Here is a 15,543-nt window from a genome sequence, read left to right as displayed (position 1 = left end):
ATGACACTGAAATTTGAGTTCCAGAAAAGTCTTACCTTGTGTTCACATTTCTGATCAACCGGCAGTTTCAGCCACTCACTGTCATCTCCCATTGTGCTTCCAGTTTCTCCTTAGAATTAAGAGTAATTCCTGGTCAGACAAAAATCGGTATCTATTAACTCTAGCAACCAAGCTGTCTCTTAAGACAAAAAGGTTTTTCTGAGACTATTATTTTAGCATGTGTAAACCAACGAAAGTAAAAAATCTCATTCTTTGGTCAAATGCCCATTTAATTCCATTAATAGAACATTTAAAAAGTAAACGAGAAAAGTTAATAAAAATTCTAAATGAGAGATTCCCTGGTGGCACAGTGGTTAAGAATCCGCCTGCCAATGCAGGGGACACAGGTTCAAGCCCTGGTCCGGGAAGATCCCACATGCTGCGGAGCAACTAAGCCCGTGCGCCACAACTACTGAGCCTGCGCTCTAGAGCCCACGAGCCACACCTACTGAAGCCCGTGTGCCTAGAGCCTGTGCTCCACAACAAGAGAAGCCACCGCAATGAGAAGCCTGCACACCGCAAAGAAGAGTAGCCCATTCGCTGCAACTAGAGAAAGCCCGCGCACAGCAACGAGGACCAAACGTAGCCAAAAATAAATAAATTTACTTTTTCAAAAAATGTAATCTATGTTAGCTGTAGAAAATCTGGAAAGTATAGAAAATATATAAGGAAGGAAAGCATTAAAATACAATTTCACTATCAATTAGTAACCACAATGAACACTGAAGTGTATCCACTTGAACTCTTCCAGATTTTTTTCAATGCACATGCAGTATATAAATTATATGAAAAAGGGCTAATCCTCTTGTAATTTTTTTCTTACATCGTCACAAACATTTCCTCATATTTGAGAACATGATATTTAAAGGCTGCACTACACTCCATTTTATGAATGTACCATAATTACCAAGCCTAACACTGGACATTTAAATTGTTTCAAGTTTTTCAATATTATAAATAACATAAAAGGGATCTTGCTTAATCTTTCCATCCCCAGTCCTGGTGTGACATAAAATATGTCTTCAATAAATATTTGTCTAATGAATATACGCCTTGCTAGTATCTGCTATGAGTCAGGCACTGTGCAAACTACTTTTTAAACATGTTGATTCATTATACTAACAACAACTACACGAAAGAAAGACATTCTCCCCACTTTACACACTAGGCTCACGAAGATTTAGTAACTTGCCCAAAACAACAAAGCTAACAGGCTGTGAGATCACACTAAGATTTCAAGTCTATGCCTCTTCTTTACAACTTGTTGCCTCCCATTAAAATGTAGGAAATATCCCAGGGAAAGTTACTAGAGACTGAATTGTAAAAGTTTATTAGAGTAAATGGAACTTTCATTAAGACTTCTCTTCAAAATCCCCAAGCCTCTGTGAAACAACAGCAGTGTGTTTTAGAGCAGGAGTCAAACCTTAAAAGCAAATCTACAGGAACTCTAATACAGCAATAGTGAGAGAGAAAATAGTACAACAGTTTGGAAAGTATGGCATTATTTAAATTAAAAATGCACATACTCTACTACCCAGCAACTCCATTTCTAGGTACATACCCTAGAAATTGATGCAAACTGCACCAGAAGACCTGTATGAGAGTATTCATAGCAATGTTGTTCATAGAAAAGTCAAAAGTTGGAAACACTTTTTACAAGTTCATCAAAAAGAGAATGAATAAATAGTGGTATATTCACTGAGTGTAATATTATACAGCAACTAAAAGAACTGGAAGCATTGAAAGCAAGTACTCCAACAAGTACATGTACATGCATATTGATAGCAGCACTATTCACAATGGCCAAAAATCAGCCCAAATGTCTATCCATGGATGAATAAACAAACTGTGAAACATACATATAGTGGACTATTACTCAGCTATAAATGGGAATGAAGTACTTACTGATACATGCTACAACATGGATGAACTTCACAAACATGATGCTAAGTGAAGGAAGCCAAACACAAAAGGTTCTATATTATATGATTCCATTCATAGGAAATATGCAGAATAGATAAATCCATAGAGACAGATGGAGACTGATGGTTGCCAGGGGTTGCGGAGAGAGGGGGAGAGAGTGAGAGTGGGGAGAAACTGCTTAATGGGTAAGGAGTCTTACTGTGATGTGATGGAAATGTTACTGTTTTGGAACTAGACAAAGATGGTGGTTGCACAACATTGTGAATGTACAAAATGCCATTGAATTGTTCACTTTAAAATGGTTAATTTTATGTTATATGAATTTCACCTCAATAAAAATATGTATTTTTTTAAGTTCCTAGGTGACTGTAATATGCAACCTGGGTTAAAAACCTCTAATGTTACTTTCTTGGCACAAGTTTGAGCTGCAAAAGCAATCTTTCCTATCTGATTTTCAAAGAGAAACAGTCAATGAAAGTTTTTAAAACATTTTCCAGCCAAGAGAATGTGAACAACAATATTCGATTGTTGGTATTCTGTGAATTCTCTGCAATACTTTCTTTTTTTCTTGTTCGTTGCTTTTCAAAGAAAAGCATGAAGAAAAAGGTTATCTAACCTAACTGCCTCATATAAAATATTGATATCAGCCTTTCTCAACTTCTGAGGTGGCCTACACTCTGTCTGTGGCATGTGTTTCTCCCAAGGCCACTCTCGCCTTCTGAGATGGCCCACACTCTGTCTGTAGAATGTGTTTCTCTCTAAATAAATCCACTTCTTACCTATCACTTTGTCTCTCACTGAATTCTTTCTGTGATGGGACATCAAGAACCTGAGCTTCATTAAGTCCTGAAACCAGGTATACAGCAAAGTGAGAGATTGGTTCAAGATGGCGGAGTAGAAGGACGTGCTCTCACTCCCTCTTGTGAGAGCACCGGAATCACAACTAACTGCTGAACAATCATCAACAGGAAGACACTGGAACTCACCAAAAAAGATACCCGACATCCAAAGACAAAGGAGATGCCGCAATGAGACAGTACTAGGGGCGCAATCACAATAAAATCAAATCCCACAACTGCTGGGTGGGTGACTCACAGACTGCAGAACACTTATACCACAGAAGTCCACCCACTGGAGTGAAGGTTCTGAGCCCCATGTCAGGCTTCCCAACCTGGGGGTCCGGCAATGGAAGGAGGAATTCCTAGAGAATCAGAATTTGAAGGCTAGTGGGATTTGATTGCAGGACTTCAACAGGACTGGGGGAAACAGAGACTCCACTCTTGGAGGGCACACACAAAAGTAGTGTGTGCATCGGGACTCAGGGGAAGGAGCAGTGACCCCATAGGAGACTGAACCAGACATACCTGCTAGTGTTGGAGGGTCTCCTGCAGAGGCAGGAATGGCTGTGAGAACAAGGACACTGGCAGCAGAAGTTCTGGGAAGTACTCTTTGGTGTGAGCCCTCCCAGAGTCTGCCATTAGCCCCACCAAAGAGCTGGGTAGGCTCCAGAGCTGGGTCACCTCAGTCCAAACAACTAACAGGGAGGGAACCCAGCCCCATGCATCGGCAGACAAGCAGATTAAAGTTTTATTGAGCTCTGCTCACCAGAGCCACACCCAGCTCAATCCACCACCAGTCCCTCCCATCAGGAAGCTTGCACAAGCCTCTTAGATAGCCTCATCCACCAGAGGGCAAACAGCAGAAGCAAGAAGAACTACAATTCTGCAGCCTGTGGAAGGAAAACCACATTCACAGAAAGACAGACAAAATAAAAAGACAGAGAACTTTGTACCAGATGAAGGAACAAGATAAAACCCCAGAAAAACAACTAAATGAAGTGGAGATAAGCAACCTTCCAGAAAAAGAATTCAGAATAATGATAGTGAAGATGATCCAGAACCTCAGAGAAAGAATGGAGGCAAAGATCGAGAAGATGCAAGAAATGTTTAACAAAGACATAAGAGAATTAAAGAACAAGCAAACAGAGATGAACAATACAGTAACTGAAATGAAAAATACACTAGAAGGAATCAATAACAGAATAACTGAGGCAGAAGAACGGATAAGTGACCTGGAAGACAGAATGGTGGAATTCACTGCCATGGAAGAGAATAAAGAAAAAAGAATGAAAAGAAATGAAGACAGACTAAGAGGACTCTGGGACAACATTAAACACAACAACATTCGCATTATAGGGGTCCCAAAAGGAGAAGAGAGAGGGAAAGAACCTTAGAAAATATTCGAAGAGATTATAGTCGAAAACTTCCCTAACATGGGAAAGGAAATAGCCACCCAAGTCCAGGAAGCACAGAGAGTCCCAGGCAGGATAAACCCAAGGAGAAACAAGCCAAGACCCACAGTAATCAAACTGACAAAAATTAAAGCCAAAGAAAAATTATTGAAAGCATCAAGGGAAAAATGACAAATAATATACAAGGGAACTCCCATAAGGTTAACAGCTGATTTCTCAGCAGAAACTCTGTAAGCCAGAAGGGAGTGGCACGATATATTTTAAATGAAGAAAGGGAAGAACCTACAACCAAGATTACTCTAGCCGGCCAGGATCTCATTCAGATTCGATGGAGAAATCAAAAGCTTTACAGACAAGCAAAAGCTAAGAGAATTCAGCATCACCAAACCAGCTCTACAACAAATGCTAAAGGAACTTCTCTAAGTGGGAAACACAAGAGAAGAAAAGGACCTACAAAACCAAACCCATAACAATTAAGAAAATGGTAACAGGAACATACATATCAATAATTACCTTAATCGTGAATGGATTAAATGCTCCAACCAAAAGACACAGGCTCGCTGAATGGATAGAAAAACAAGACCCATATATAGGGTGTCTACAAGAGACTCACTTCAGACCTAGGGACACAAACAGACTGAAAGTGAGGGGATGGAAAAAGATATTCCATGTAAACGGAAATCAAAAGAAAGCTGGAGTAGCAATACTCATATCAGATAAAATTGACTTTAAAATAAAGAATGTTGGGGGACTTCCGGGGAAGACGGCGGAAGAGTAAGACTCGGAGATCACCTTCCTCCCCACAGATACACCAGAAATACAGCCACACCTGGAACAACTCCTACAGAACACCTACTGAACGCTGGCAGAAGACTTCAGACCTCCCAAAAGGCAAGAAACTCCCCACATACCTGGGTAGGGCAAAGCGGAGAAATTCCCGCACAGAGGATCGGTGCCGACCAGCACTCACCAGCCCGAGAGGCTTGTCTGCTCGCCTGCCGGGGCGGGCGGCGCTGGAAGCTGAGGCTTGGGCTTCGGTCAGAGCGCAGGGAGAGGACTGGGGCTGGCCGCGAGAACTCAGCCGGAAGGGGGCTAATGCGCCACAGCTAGCCGGCAGGGAGTCCGGGAAAACTCTGGAGCTGCCGAAGAGGTAAGAGACTTTTTCTTCCCTCTTGGTTTCCTGGTGCGCGAGGAGAGGGGATTAAGAGCGCTGCTTAAAGGAGCTCCACAGACGGGCGCGAGCTGCGGCTGAAAGCGTGGAGCCCAGAGACGGGCGTGGGAGGCTGGGGCTGCTGCTGCCGCCGCCAAGAGGCCTGTGTGCGAGCGCAGGTCACTGTCCACGCCGCCCTTCCGGGAGCCTGTGCAGCCCGTCACCGCCGGGGTTCCGGGACCCAGAGACGGCTTCCCTGGGAGAACACACGGCGTGCCTTGGGCTGGTGCAACGTCACGCCGGCCTCTGCCGCTGCAGGCTCGCCCCGCACTCCGTGCCCCTCCCTCCCCCGCCCGGCCTGAGTGAGCCAGAGTTCCCGAAGCAGCCGCTCCTTTAACCCTGTCCTGTCTGAGCGAAGAACAGACGCCCTCCGGCGACCTACACGCACAGGCGGGGCCAAATCCAAAGCTGAGACCCCGGGAGCTGTGAGAACAAAGAAGAGAAAGGGAAATCTCTCCCAACAGCCTCAGAAGCAGCGGATTAAAGCTCCACAATCAACTTGATGTACCCTGCATCTGTGGAATACATGAATAGACAACAAATCATCCCAAATTGACGAGCCAGGAGTCAGTGCTGTGCCTCTGAGGTGGGAGAGCCAACTTCAGGACACTGGTGCACAGAGACCCCCCAGCTCCACATAATATCAAACGGCGAAAATCTTCCAGAGATCTCCATCTCAACACCAACACCCAGCTTCACTCAACGACCAGCAAGCTACAGTGCTGGACACCCTACGCCAAACAACTAGCAAGACAGGAACACAACACCACCCATTAGCACAGAGGCTGCCTAAAATCATAAAAAGTCCGCAGACACCCCAAAACACACCACCAGACGTGGACCTGCCCACCAGAAAGACAAGATCCAGCCTCATCCACCAGAACACAGGCACTAGTCCCCTCCACCAGGAAGCCTACACAACCCACTAAACCAACCTTAGCCACTGGGGACAGACACCAAAAACAACGGGAACTACGAACCTGCAGCCTGCAAAAAGGAGACCCCAAACACAGTAACATAAGCAAAATGAGAAGACAGAAAAACACACAGCAGGAGAAGGAGCAAGATAAAAACCCACCAGACCTAACAAATGAAGAGGTAATAGGCAGTCTATCTGAAAAAGAATTCAGAATAATGATAGTAAAGATGATCCAAGATTCTATTTCCAAGATCCAAAATCTTGGAAATAGAATAGACAAAATGCAAGAAACAGTTAACAAGGACCTAGAAGAACTAAAGATGAATCAAGCATCGATTAAAAACACAATAAATGAAATGAAAAATACTCTAGATGGAATCAATAGCAGAATAACTGAGGCAGAAAACAGATAAGTGAGGTGGAAGATAAAATAGTGGAAATAACTGCTGCAGAGCAAAATAAAGAAAAAAGAATGAAAAGAACAGAGGACAGTCTCAGAGACCTCTGGGACAACATTAAACGCACCAACATTCGAATTATAGGGGTTCCAGAAGAAGAAGAGAAAAAGAAAGGGACTGAGAAAATATTTGAAGAGATTATAGTTGAAAACTTCCCTAATATAGGAAAGGAAATAGTTAATCAAGTCCAGGAGGCACAGAGAGTCCCATACAGAATAAATCCAAGGAGAAATACGCCAAGACACGTATTAATCAAACTGTCAAAAATTAAACACAAAGAAATCATATTAAAAGCAGCAAGGCAAAAACAACAAATAACACACAAGGGAATCCCCATCAGGATAACAGCTGATCTCTCAGCAGAAACTCTACAAGCCAGAAGGGAGTGGCAGGACATAATTAAAGTGATGAAGGAGAAAAACCTGCAACCAAGATTACTCTACCCAGCAAGGATCTCATTCAGATTGGATGGAGAAATTAAAACGTTTACAGACAAGCAAAAGCTGAGAGAGTTCAGCACCACCAAACCAGCTTTACAACAAATGCTAAAGGAACTTCTCTAGGCAAGAAACACAACAGAAGGAAAAGACCTACAGTAACAAACCCAAAACAATTAAGAAAATGGGAATAGGAACATACATATCAATAATTACCTTAAATGTAAATGGACTAAATGCTCCCACCAAAAGACACAGATTGGCTGAATGGATACAAAAACAAGACCCATATATATGCTGTCTACAAGAGACCCACTTCAGACCTAGAGACACATACAGACTGAAAGTAAGGGGATGGAAAAAGATATTCCATGCAAATGGAAACCAAAAGAAAGCTGGAGTAGCAATTCTCATATCAGACAAAATAGACTTTAAAATAAAGACTACTAGAAGAGACAAAGAAGGACACTACATAATGATCAAGGGATCAAACCAAGAAGATATAACAACTGTAAATATTTATGCACCCAACATAGGAGCACCTCAATACATAAGGCAAATACTAACAGCCATAAAAGGAGAAATCGACAGTAACACACTCATAGTAGGGGACTTTAGCACCCCACTTTCACCAATGGACAGATCATCCAAAATGAAAATAAATAAGGAAACACAAGCTTTAAATGATACATTAAACAAGATGGACTTAATTGATATTTATAGGACATTCCATCCAAAAACAACAGAATACACATTTTTCTCAAGTGCTCATGGAACATTCTCCAGGATAGATCATATCTTGGGTCACAAATCAAGCCTTCGTAAATTTAAGAAAATTGAAATTGTATCAAGTATCTTTTCTGACCACAATGCTATGAGACTAGATATCAATTACAGGAAAAGAGCTGTAAAAAATACAAACACATGGAGGCTAAACAATACACTACTTAATAACGAAGTGATCACTGAAGAAATCAAAAAGGGAATTAAAAAATACCTAGAAACAAATGACAATGGAGACACGACGACCCAAAACATATGGGATGCAGCAAAAGCAGTTCTAAGAGGGAAGTTTATAGCAATACAATCCTACCTTAAGAAACAGGAAACATCTCGAATAAACAACCTAACCTTGCACCTAAAGCAATTAGAGAAAGAAGAACAAAAACATCCCAAAGTTAGCAGAAGGAAAGAAATCATAAAAATCAGATCAGAAATAAATGAAAAAGAAGTGAAGGAAATGATAGCAAAGATCAATAAAACTAAAAGCTGGTTCTTTGAGAAGATAAACAAAATTGATAAACCATTAGCCAGACTCATCAAGAAAAAAAGGGAGAAGACTCAAATCAATAGAATTAGAAATGAAAAAGGAGAAGTAACAACTGACACTGCAGAAATACAAAAGATCTTGAGAGATTACTACAAGCAACTCTATGCCAATAAAATGGACAACCTGGAAGAAATGGACAAATTCTTAGAAATGCACAACCTGCCAAGACTGAATCAGGAAGAAATAGAAAATATGAACAGACCAATCACAAGCACTGAAATTGAAACTGTGATAAAAAATCTTCCAACAAACAAAAGCCCAGGACCAGATGGCTTCACAGGCGAATTCTATCAAGCATTTAGAGAAGAGCTAACACCTATCCTTCTCAAACTCTTCCAAAATATAGCAGAGGGAGGAACACTCCCAAACTCATTCTATGAGGCCACCATCACCTTGATACCAAAACCAGACAAGGATGTCACAAAGAAAGAAAACTACAGGCCAATATCACTGATGAACATAGATGCAAAAATCCTCAACAAAATACTAGCAAACAGAATCCAACAGCACATTAAAAGGATCATACACTATGATCAAGTGGGGTTTATTCCAGGAATGCAAGGATTCTTCAATATACATAAATCAATCGACGTGATACACCATATTAACAAATTGAAGGAGAAAAACCATATGATCATCTCAATAGATGCAGAGAAAGCTTTCGACAAAATTCAACACCCATTTATGATAAAAACCCTGCAGAAAGTAGGCATAGAGGGAACTTTCCTCAACATAATAAAGGCCATATATGACAAACCCACAGCCAGCATCGTCCTCAATGGTGAAAAACTGAAACCATTTCCACTAAGATCAGGAACAAGACAAGGTTGCCCACTCTCACCACTCTTATTCAACATAGTTTTGGAAGTTTTAGCCACAGCAATCAGAGAAGAAAAGGAAATAAAAGGAATCCAAATCAGAAAAGAAGAAGTAAAGCTGTCACTCTTTGCAGATGACATGATACTATACATAGAGAATCCTAAAGATGCTACCAGAAAACTACTATAGCTAATCAATGAATTTGGTAAAGTAGCAGGATACAAAATTAATGCACAGAAATCTCTGGCATTCCTGTACACTAATGATGAAAAATCTGAAAGTGAAATCAAGGAAACACTCCCATTTACCACTGCAACAAAAAGAATAAAATATCTAGGAATAAACCTACCTAAGGAGACAAAAGACCTGTATGCAGAAAATTATAAGACACTGATGAAAGAAATTAAAGATGATACAAATAGATGGAGAGATGTACCATGTTCTTGGATTGGAAGAATCAACATTGTGAAAATGACTCTACTACCCAAAGCAATCTAAAGATTCAATGCAATCCCTATCAAACTACCAATGGCATTTTTCACAGAACTAGAACCAAAAATTTCACAATTTGTATGGAAACACAAAAGACCCCGAATAGCCAAAGCAATCTTGAGAACGAAAAATGGAGCTGGAGGAATCAGGCTCCCTGACTTCAGACTATACTACAAAGCTACAGTAATCAAGACAGTATGGTACTGGCGCAAAAACAGAAAGATAGATCAATGAAACAGGATAGAAAGCCTAGAGAGAAACCCACGCACATATGGTCACCTTATCTTTGATAAAGGAGCAGGAATGTACAGTGGAGAAAGGACAGTCTCTTCAATAAGTGGTGCTGGGAAAACTGGACAGGGACATGTAGAAGTTTGAGATTAGATCACTCCCTAACACCATACACAAAAATAAGCTCAAAATGGATTAAAGACCTAAATGTAAGGCCAGACACTATCAAACTCTTAGAGGAAAACATAGGCAGAACACTCTATGACATAAATCACAGCAAGATCCTTTTGGACCCACCTCCTAGAGAAATGGAAATAAAGACAAAAATAAACACATGGGACCTAATGAAACTTCAAAGCTTTTGCACAGCAAAGGAAACCATAAACAAGACCAAAAGACAACCCTCAGAATGGGAGAAAATATTTGCAAATGAAGCAACTGACAAAGGATTAATCTCCAAAATTTATAAGCAGCTCATGCAGCTCAATAACAAAAAAACAAACAACCCAATCCAAAAATGGGCAGAAGACCTAAATAGACATTTCTCCACAGAAGATATACAGACTGCCAACAAACACATGAAAGGATGCTCAACATCTTTACTGATTAGAGAAATGCAAATCAAAACTACAATGAGATAACATCTCACACCAGTCAGAATGGCCATCATCAAAAAATCTAGAAACAATAAATGCTGGAGAGGGTGTGGAGAAAAGGGAACACTCTTGCACTGCTGGTGGGAATGTGAATTGGTACAGCCACTATGGAGAACGGTATGGAGGTTCCTTAAAAAACTACAAATAGAACTACCATATGACCCAGCAATCCCACTACTGGGCATATACCCTGAGAAAACCTTAATTCAAAAAGAGTCATGTACCAAAATGTTCATAGCAGCCCTATTTACAATAGCCAGGAGGTGGAAACAACCTAAGTGTCCATCATCGGATGAATGGATAAAGAAGATGTGGCACATATATACAATGGAATATTACTCAGCGATAAAAAGAAACGAAATTGAGGTATTTGTAATGAGGTGGGTGGAGCTAGAGTCTGTCATACAGAGTGAAGTAAGTCAGAAAGAGAAAGACAAATACTGTATGTTAACACATATATATGGAAGCTAAGAAAAAAAAATGCCATGAAGAACATAGGGGTAAGACAGGAATAAAGACACAGACCTAGTAGAGAATGGACTTGAGGATATGGGGAGGGGGAAGAGTAAGCTGTGACAAAGCAAAAGAGCGGCATGGACAATACACTACCAAACGTAAGGTAGATAGCTAGTGGGAAGCAGCCACATAGCACAGGGAGATCAGCTAGGTGCTTTGTGACTGCCTGGAGGGGTGGGATAGGGAGGGTGGGAGGGAGATGCAAAACGGAGGGGATATGGGAACATATGTATATGTATAACTGATTAAATTTGTTATAAAGCAGAAAAAAAAAGTAAAGGGATGGAGAGACACAGCATGCTAACATTAATAAAAATAAAGCAGGGGTAGGTATATTAATTTCAGACAGAGCAGACTTCAGAGCAAGGGGAGTTATCAAGGGCATTTATGTAATGATAAAGGTGTTAATACTCCAAGAAAACATAACAATTCTTAATGTGTATATGCCTAACAATGGAATGCCAAAATACACGAGGCAAAAACCTACAGAACTGCAAGGAAAAGTAGATGAATCCACTATTATAGTTGGAGACTTCAACACCCCTCTATCAGAAATGGATAGATCCAGCAGGTGGAAAACATTGAGAAGAACTAAATAAATGGAGAGATATTCCTTTTTTGTGGATAGGAAGATTTAATATTATCAAGATGTTAGCTCTTTCCAACTTGATTCCAGAAAGTTATTTTGTGTATATTAACAAACTGATTCTAAAATTTACATAAAGAGGGAAAAGACCCAGAACAGTCAACACAATACTGAAGGAGAAGAACAGTGTCAGAGGACTAACACTGCCCAGCTTCAAGGTTTACGAATAAAGCCGAAGTAATCAAGATGGTATGGTATTGGAAAAAGAATAGACAAATAGGTCAATGGAACGGAATAGAGAGCACAGAAATCAACTGACATGAATACAATCAAATGATCTTTGACAAAGGAGCAAAGGCAATACAATGGGAAAAAAAGATACTCTCTTCAATGAATGGTGCTAGAACAACTGCACATCCACGTGCAAAATAATGAATCTAGACACAGACTTACATCCTTCACAAAAACTAACTCAAAATGGATCACAGACCTAAATGTAAAACACAAAACTATAAAACTCCTAGAAGGTAACCTAGAAGAAAACCTAGGTGACCTTGGCTATGGTGATGACTTTTTAGATATAACACCAAAAGCATGATCACTGGAAGAAATTACTGATAAGCTGGACTTCATTAAAATCAAAAGCCTCAGGACTTCCCTGGTGGTCCAGTGGTTAAGACTTCGCCTTCCAATGCAGGGGGTGTGGGTTCGATCCCCATGGGTTTGGGGAGCTAAGACCTCACACGCCTCACAGCCAAAAAACCCAAACATGAAACAGAAGTAATATTGTAACAAATTCAATAAAGACTTTAAAAATGGTCCACATCAAAAAAAAAAACTTAAAAAACTAAATGAAAATAAAATAAAAATAAAATAAAGAATGTTACAAGAGACAAGGAAGGACACTACATAATGATCAAGGGATCAATCCAAGAAGATATAACAATTATAAATATATATGCACCCAACATAGGAGCACCTCAATACATGAGGCAACTGCTAACAGCTATAAAAGAGGAAATTGACAGTAACACAGTCATAGTGGGGGACCTAAACACCTCACTTACACCAATGGACAGATCATCCAGAAAGAATATTAATAAGGAAACACAAGCTTTAAATGACACAATAGACCAGATAGATTTAATTGATATTTATAGGACATTCCACCCAAAAACAGCAGATTACACTTTCTTCTCAAGTGCACACAGAACATTCTCCAGGATAGATCACACCTTGGGCCACAAATCAAGCCTCAGTAAATTTAAGAAAATTGAAATCATATCAAGCATCTTTTCTGACCACAACGCTATGAGATTAGAAATCAATTACAGGGAAAAATATGTAAAAAACCCAAACACATGGAGGCTAAACAGTACGTTACTAAATAACCAAGAGATCACTGAAGAAATCAAAGAGGACATCAAAAAATACCTAGAGACAAATTACATGAAAACACAAGATCCAAAACCTATGGGATGCAGCAAAAGCAGTTCTAAGAGGGGAATTTATAGCAATACAAGCCTACCTCAAGAAACAAGAAACAATCTAAGCTTACACCTAAATGAACTAGAGAAAGAAAAACAAACAAAACCCAAAGTTAGTAGAAGGAAGGAAATCATAAAGAGCAGAAATAAATGAAATAAAACAAAGAAAATAGCAAAAATCAATAAAATTAAAAGCTGGTTCTTTGAGAAGATAAACAAAATTGATAAACCTTTAGCCAGACTCATCAAGAAAAAGAGGGAGAGGACTCAAATCAATAAAATAAGAAATGAAAAAGGAGAAGTTACAACAGACACCACAGAAATACAAAGCATCCTAAGAGACTACTACAAGCAACTCTATGCCAATAAAATGGACAACCTGGAAGAAATGGACAAATTCTTGGAAAGCTATAACCTTCCTGAACCAGGAAGAAATAGAAAATATGAACAGACCAATCACAAGTAACAAAATTGAAACTGTGATTAAAAATCTTCAAAAAAAATTAAAATGAAATATTGATGTCATTGTGCTATATTTTCTGAAATGGCTTCTACTACTTCATAGCTTCAGTTTTTTTAAAAAATTAGTGTTTATGATTTTGCTGCTTTCCATTCAAAGGAAAGGCTTGCTTCATACCAAAACTTTCCCAGGGCTTCCCTGGTGGCGCAGTGGTTAAGAATCTGCCTGTCAATGCAAGGGACATGGGTTCGAGCCCTGGCCTGGGAAGATCTCACATGCCGCAGAGCAACTAAGCCCATGCGCCACCACTACTGAGCCTGAGCTCTAGAGCCAGCAAGCCACAACTACTGAAGCCTGCATGACTAGAGCCTGTGCTCTGCAACAAGAAAAGCCACAACAATGAGAAAGAAGCCTGTGCACCACAACGAAGAGTAGCCCCTGCTCACTGCAACTAGAGAAAGCCTGTGCACAGCAACAAAGACCCAACACAGCCAAAAATTAAAAAATAAATAAATTTATTAAAAAAAAATTTTCCCAGCCACTGAAATAATGGATAGTGTTTTGTGTATATGTGTGACACTGAGGACTACTGCTCTGTCTTTATCTTTTTCCAGGATCAATATGCTAAGAAAAAAAGGACTTCACTAATTTTCCCCATAATTATTTTAATTTTAAAATCAATTTTACAATTTAATTTTTTACATATATAAGAAATATATACAATATATGTGTTAGGAAGCATTACAATAAAATTGATATATTGACCTACCAACCAAACTGAAAATTAGGACACTACTAATATTATTATTGCACCTCTGCATTTCTTTCCTACCCCATCCTTCTTACCACAGAAGTACTTTCCTAAAGTTCACTTGGTTCTATGCTGTAGTCAGTCACATATTCCTAAACAAAATTAACTGTGCTTGTTTGTGACCCTTAGAAAAATGCTGTAGTCTTCCATAAGTTGCTTTTTGCATTCAATGTTTCATTTGTAAAATTCATCCATGTGGTATACTGTAGTTTAAATCTACTAAAAGTGTGGTCCAAAGACTTGTGCTGTTTCACAAACTTATCATTCAGAGGTAAGTACAGAAATAGAGGTAAATGTTTAGAAACTGCCATAACATCTATTCTAACTTCTTTTATTATAGTAGTTTGAGGAATTGAAAAAAGTTCAGCAAGGCTAAAGTATAAGATGCAACAAGAAAAGTAAAAGGGTATAGAGAGTAAGGCTAGAAAGTAGTCCAAATCAGACCCTGGAAGGTCCTGTAAGCGATGTTAAGGAATTTAGACTTTATCCCAAAGGTAGAAGGAGACTTTGAAGGGCTGTAGACAGGAAAACTTCATACGTTACCAAACTTGCATTTTTCAAAGACTATATAATGTAAATATAAAAGCAATGTAGGGCTTCCCTGGTGGCGCAGTGATTCAGAGTCCGCCTGCCGATGCAGGGGACATGGGTTCGTGCCCCGGTCCGGGAAGATCCCACATGCCGCGGAGTGGCTGGGCCCGTGAGCCATGGCTGCTGAGCCTGTGCGTCTGGAGCCTGTGCTCGGCAACGGGAGAGACCACAACAGTGAGAGGCCCGTGTACCGCAAAAAAATAAATAAATAAAAATAAAAGCAATGTAAAGAATGTCTTGGAAGGCAGTTAACAATGGAGGGAAATCAGTTAGAAGGCTGTAATCTAAATGAAGCATGATGATGGCCTGGAACTTAGAGTAGTAGCA

At 39.9% G+C, this 15,543-nt stretch overlaps 1 protein-coding gene across 3 annotated transcripts in view; it reads right to left on the bottom strand.

Annotated features, from left to right (window-relative positions):
• Positions 1 to 15,543, bottom strand: part of CKAP5 (cytoskeleton associated protein 5) — a 115,634-nt gene that overhangs the window by 72,854 nt on the left and 27,237 nt on the right. For 2 of the 3 annotated variants that reach the window (XM_060105441.1, XM_060105442.1), the window contains exon 2: positions 36 to 129. In XM_060105441.1, the coding sequence (XP_059961424.1) occupies positions 36 to 92 (57 nt within the window). In that variant the 5' untranslated portion in view covers positions 93 to 129. The remainder of the gene's footprint in view (positions 1 to 35; positions 130 to 15,543) is intronic. The other variant, XM_060105443.1, reaches the window with a different exon arrangement.

The sequence above is a fragment of the Mesoplodon densirostris genome, chromosome 7, assembly GCF_025265405.1.
Source record: "Mesoplodon densirostris isolate mMesDen1 chromosome 7, mMesDen1 primary haplotype, whole genome shotgun sequence".
NCBI lineage: Eukaryota > Metazoa > Chordata > Mammalia > Artiodactyla > Ziphiidae > Mesoplodon > Mesoplodon densirostris.
The sequence above is the reverse complement of the archived record's forward strand: the minus strand, read 5'-3'. Positions and strand labels throughout refer to the sequence as shown.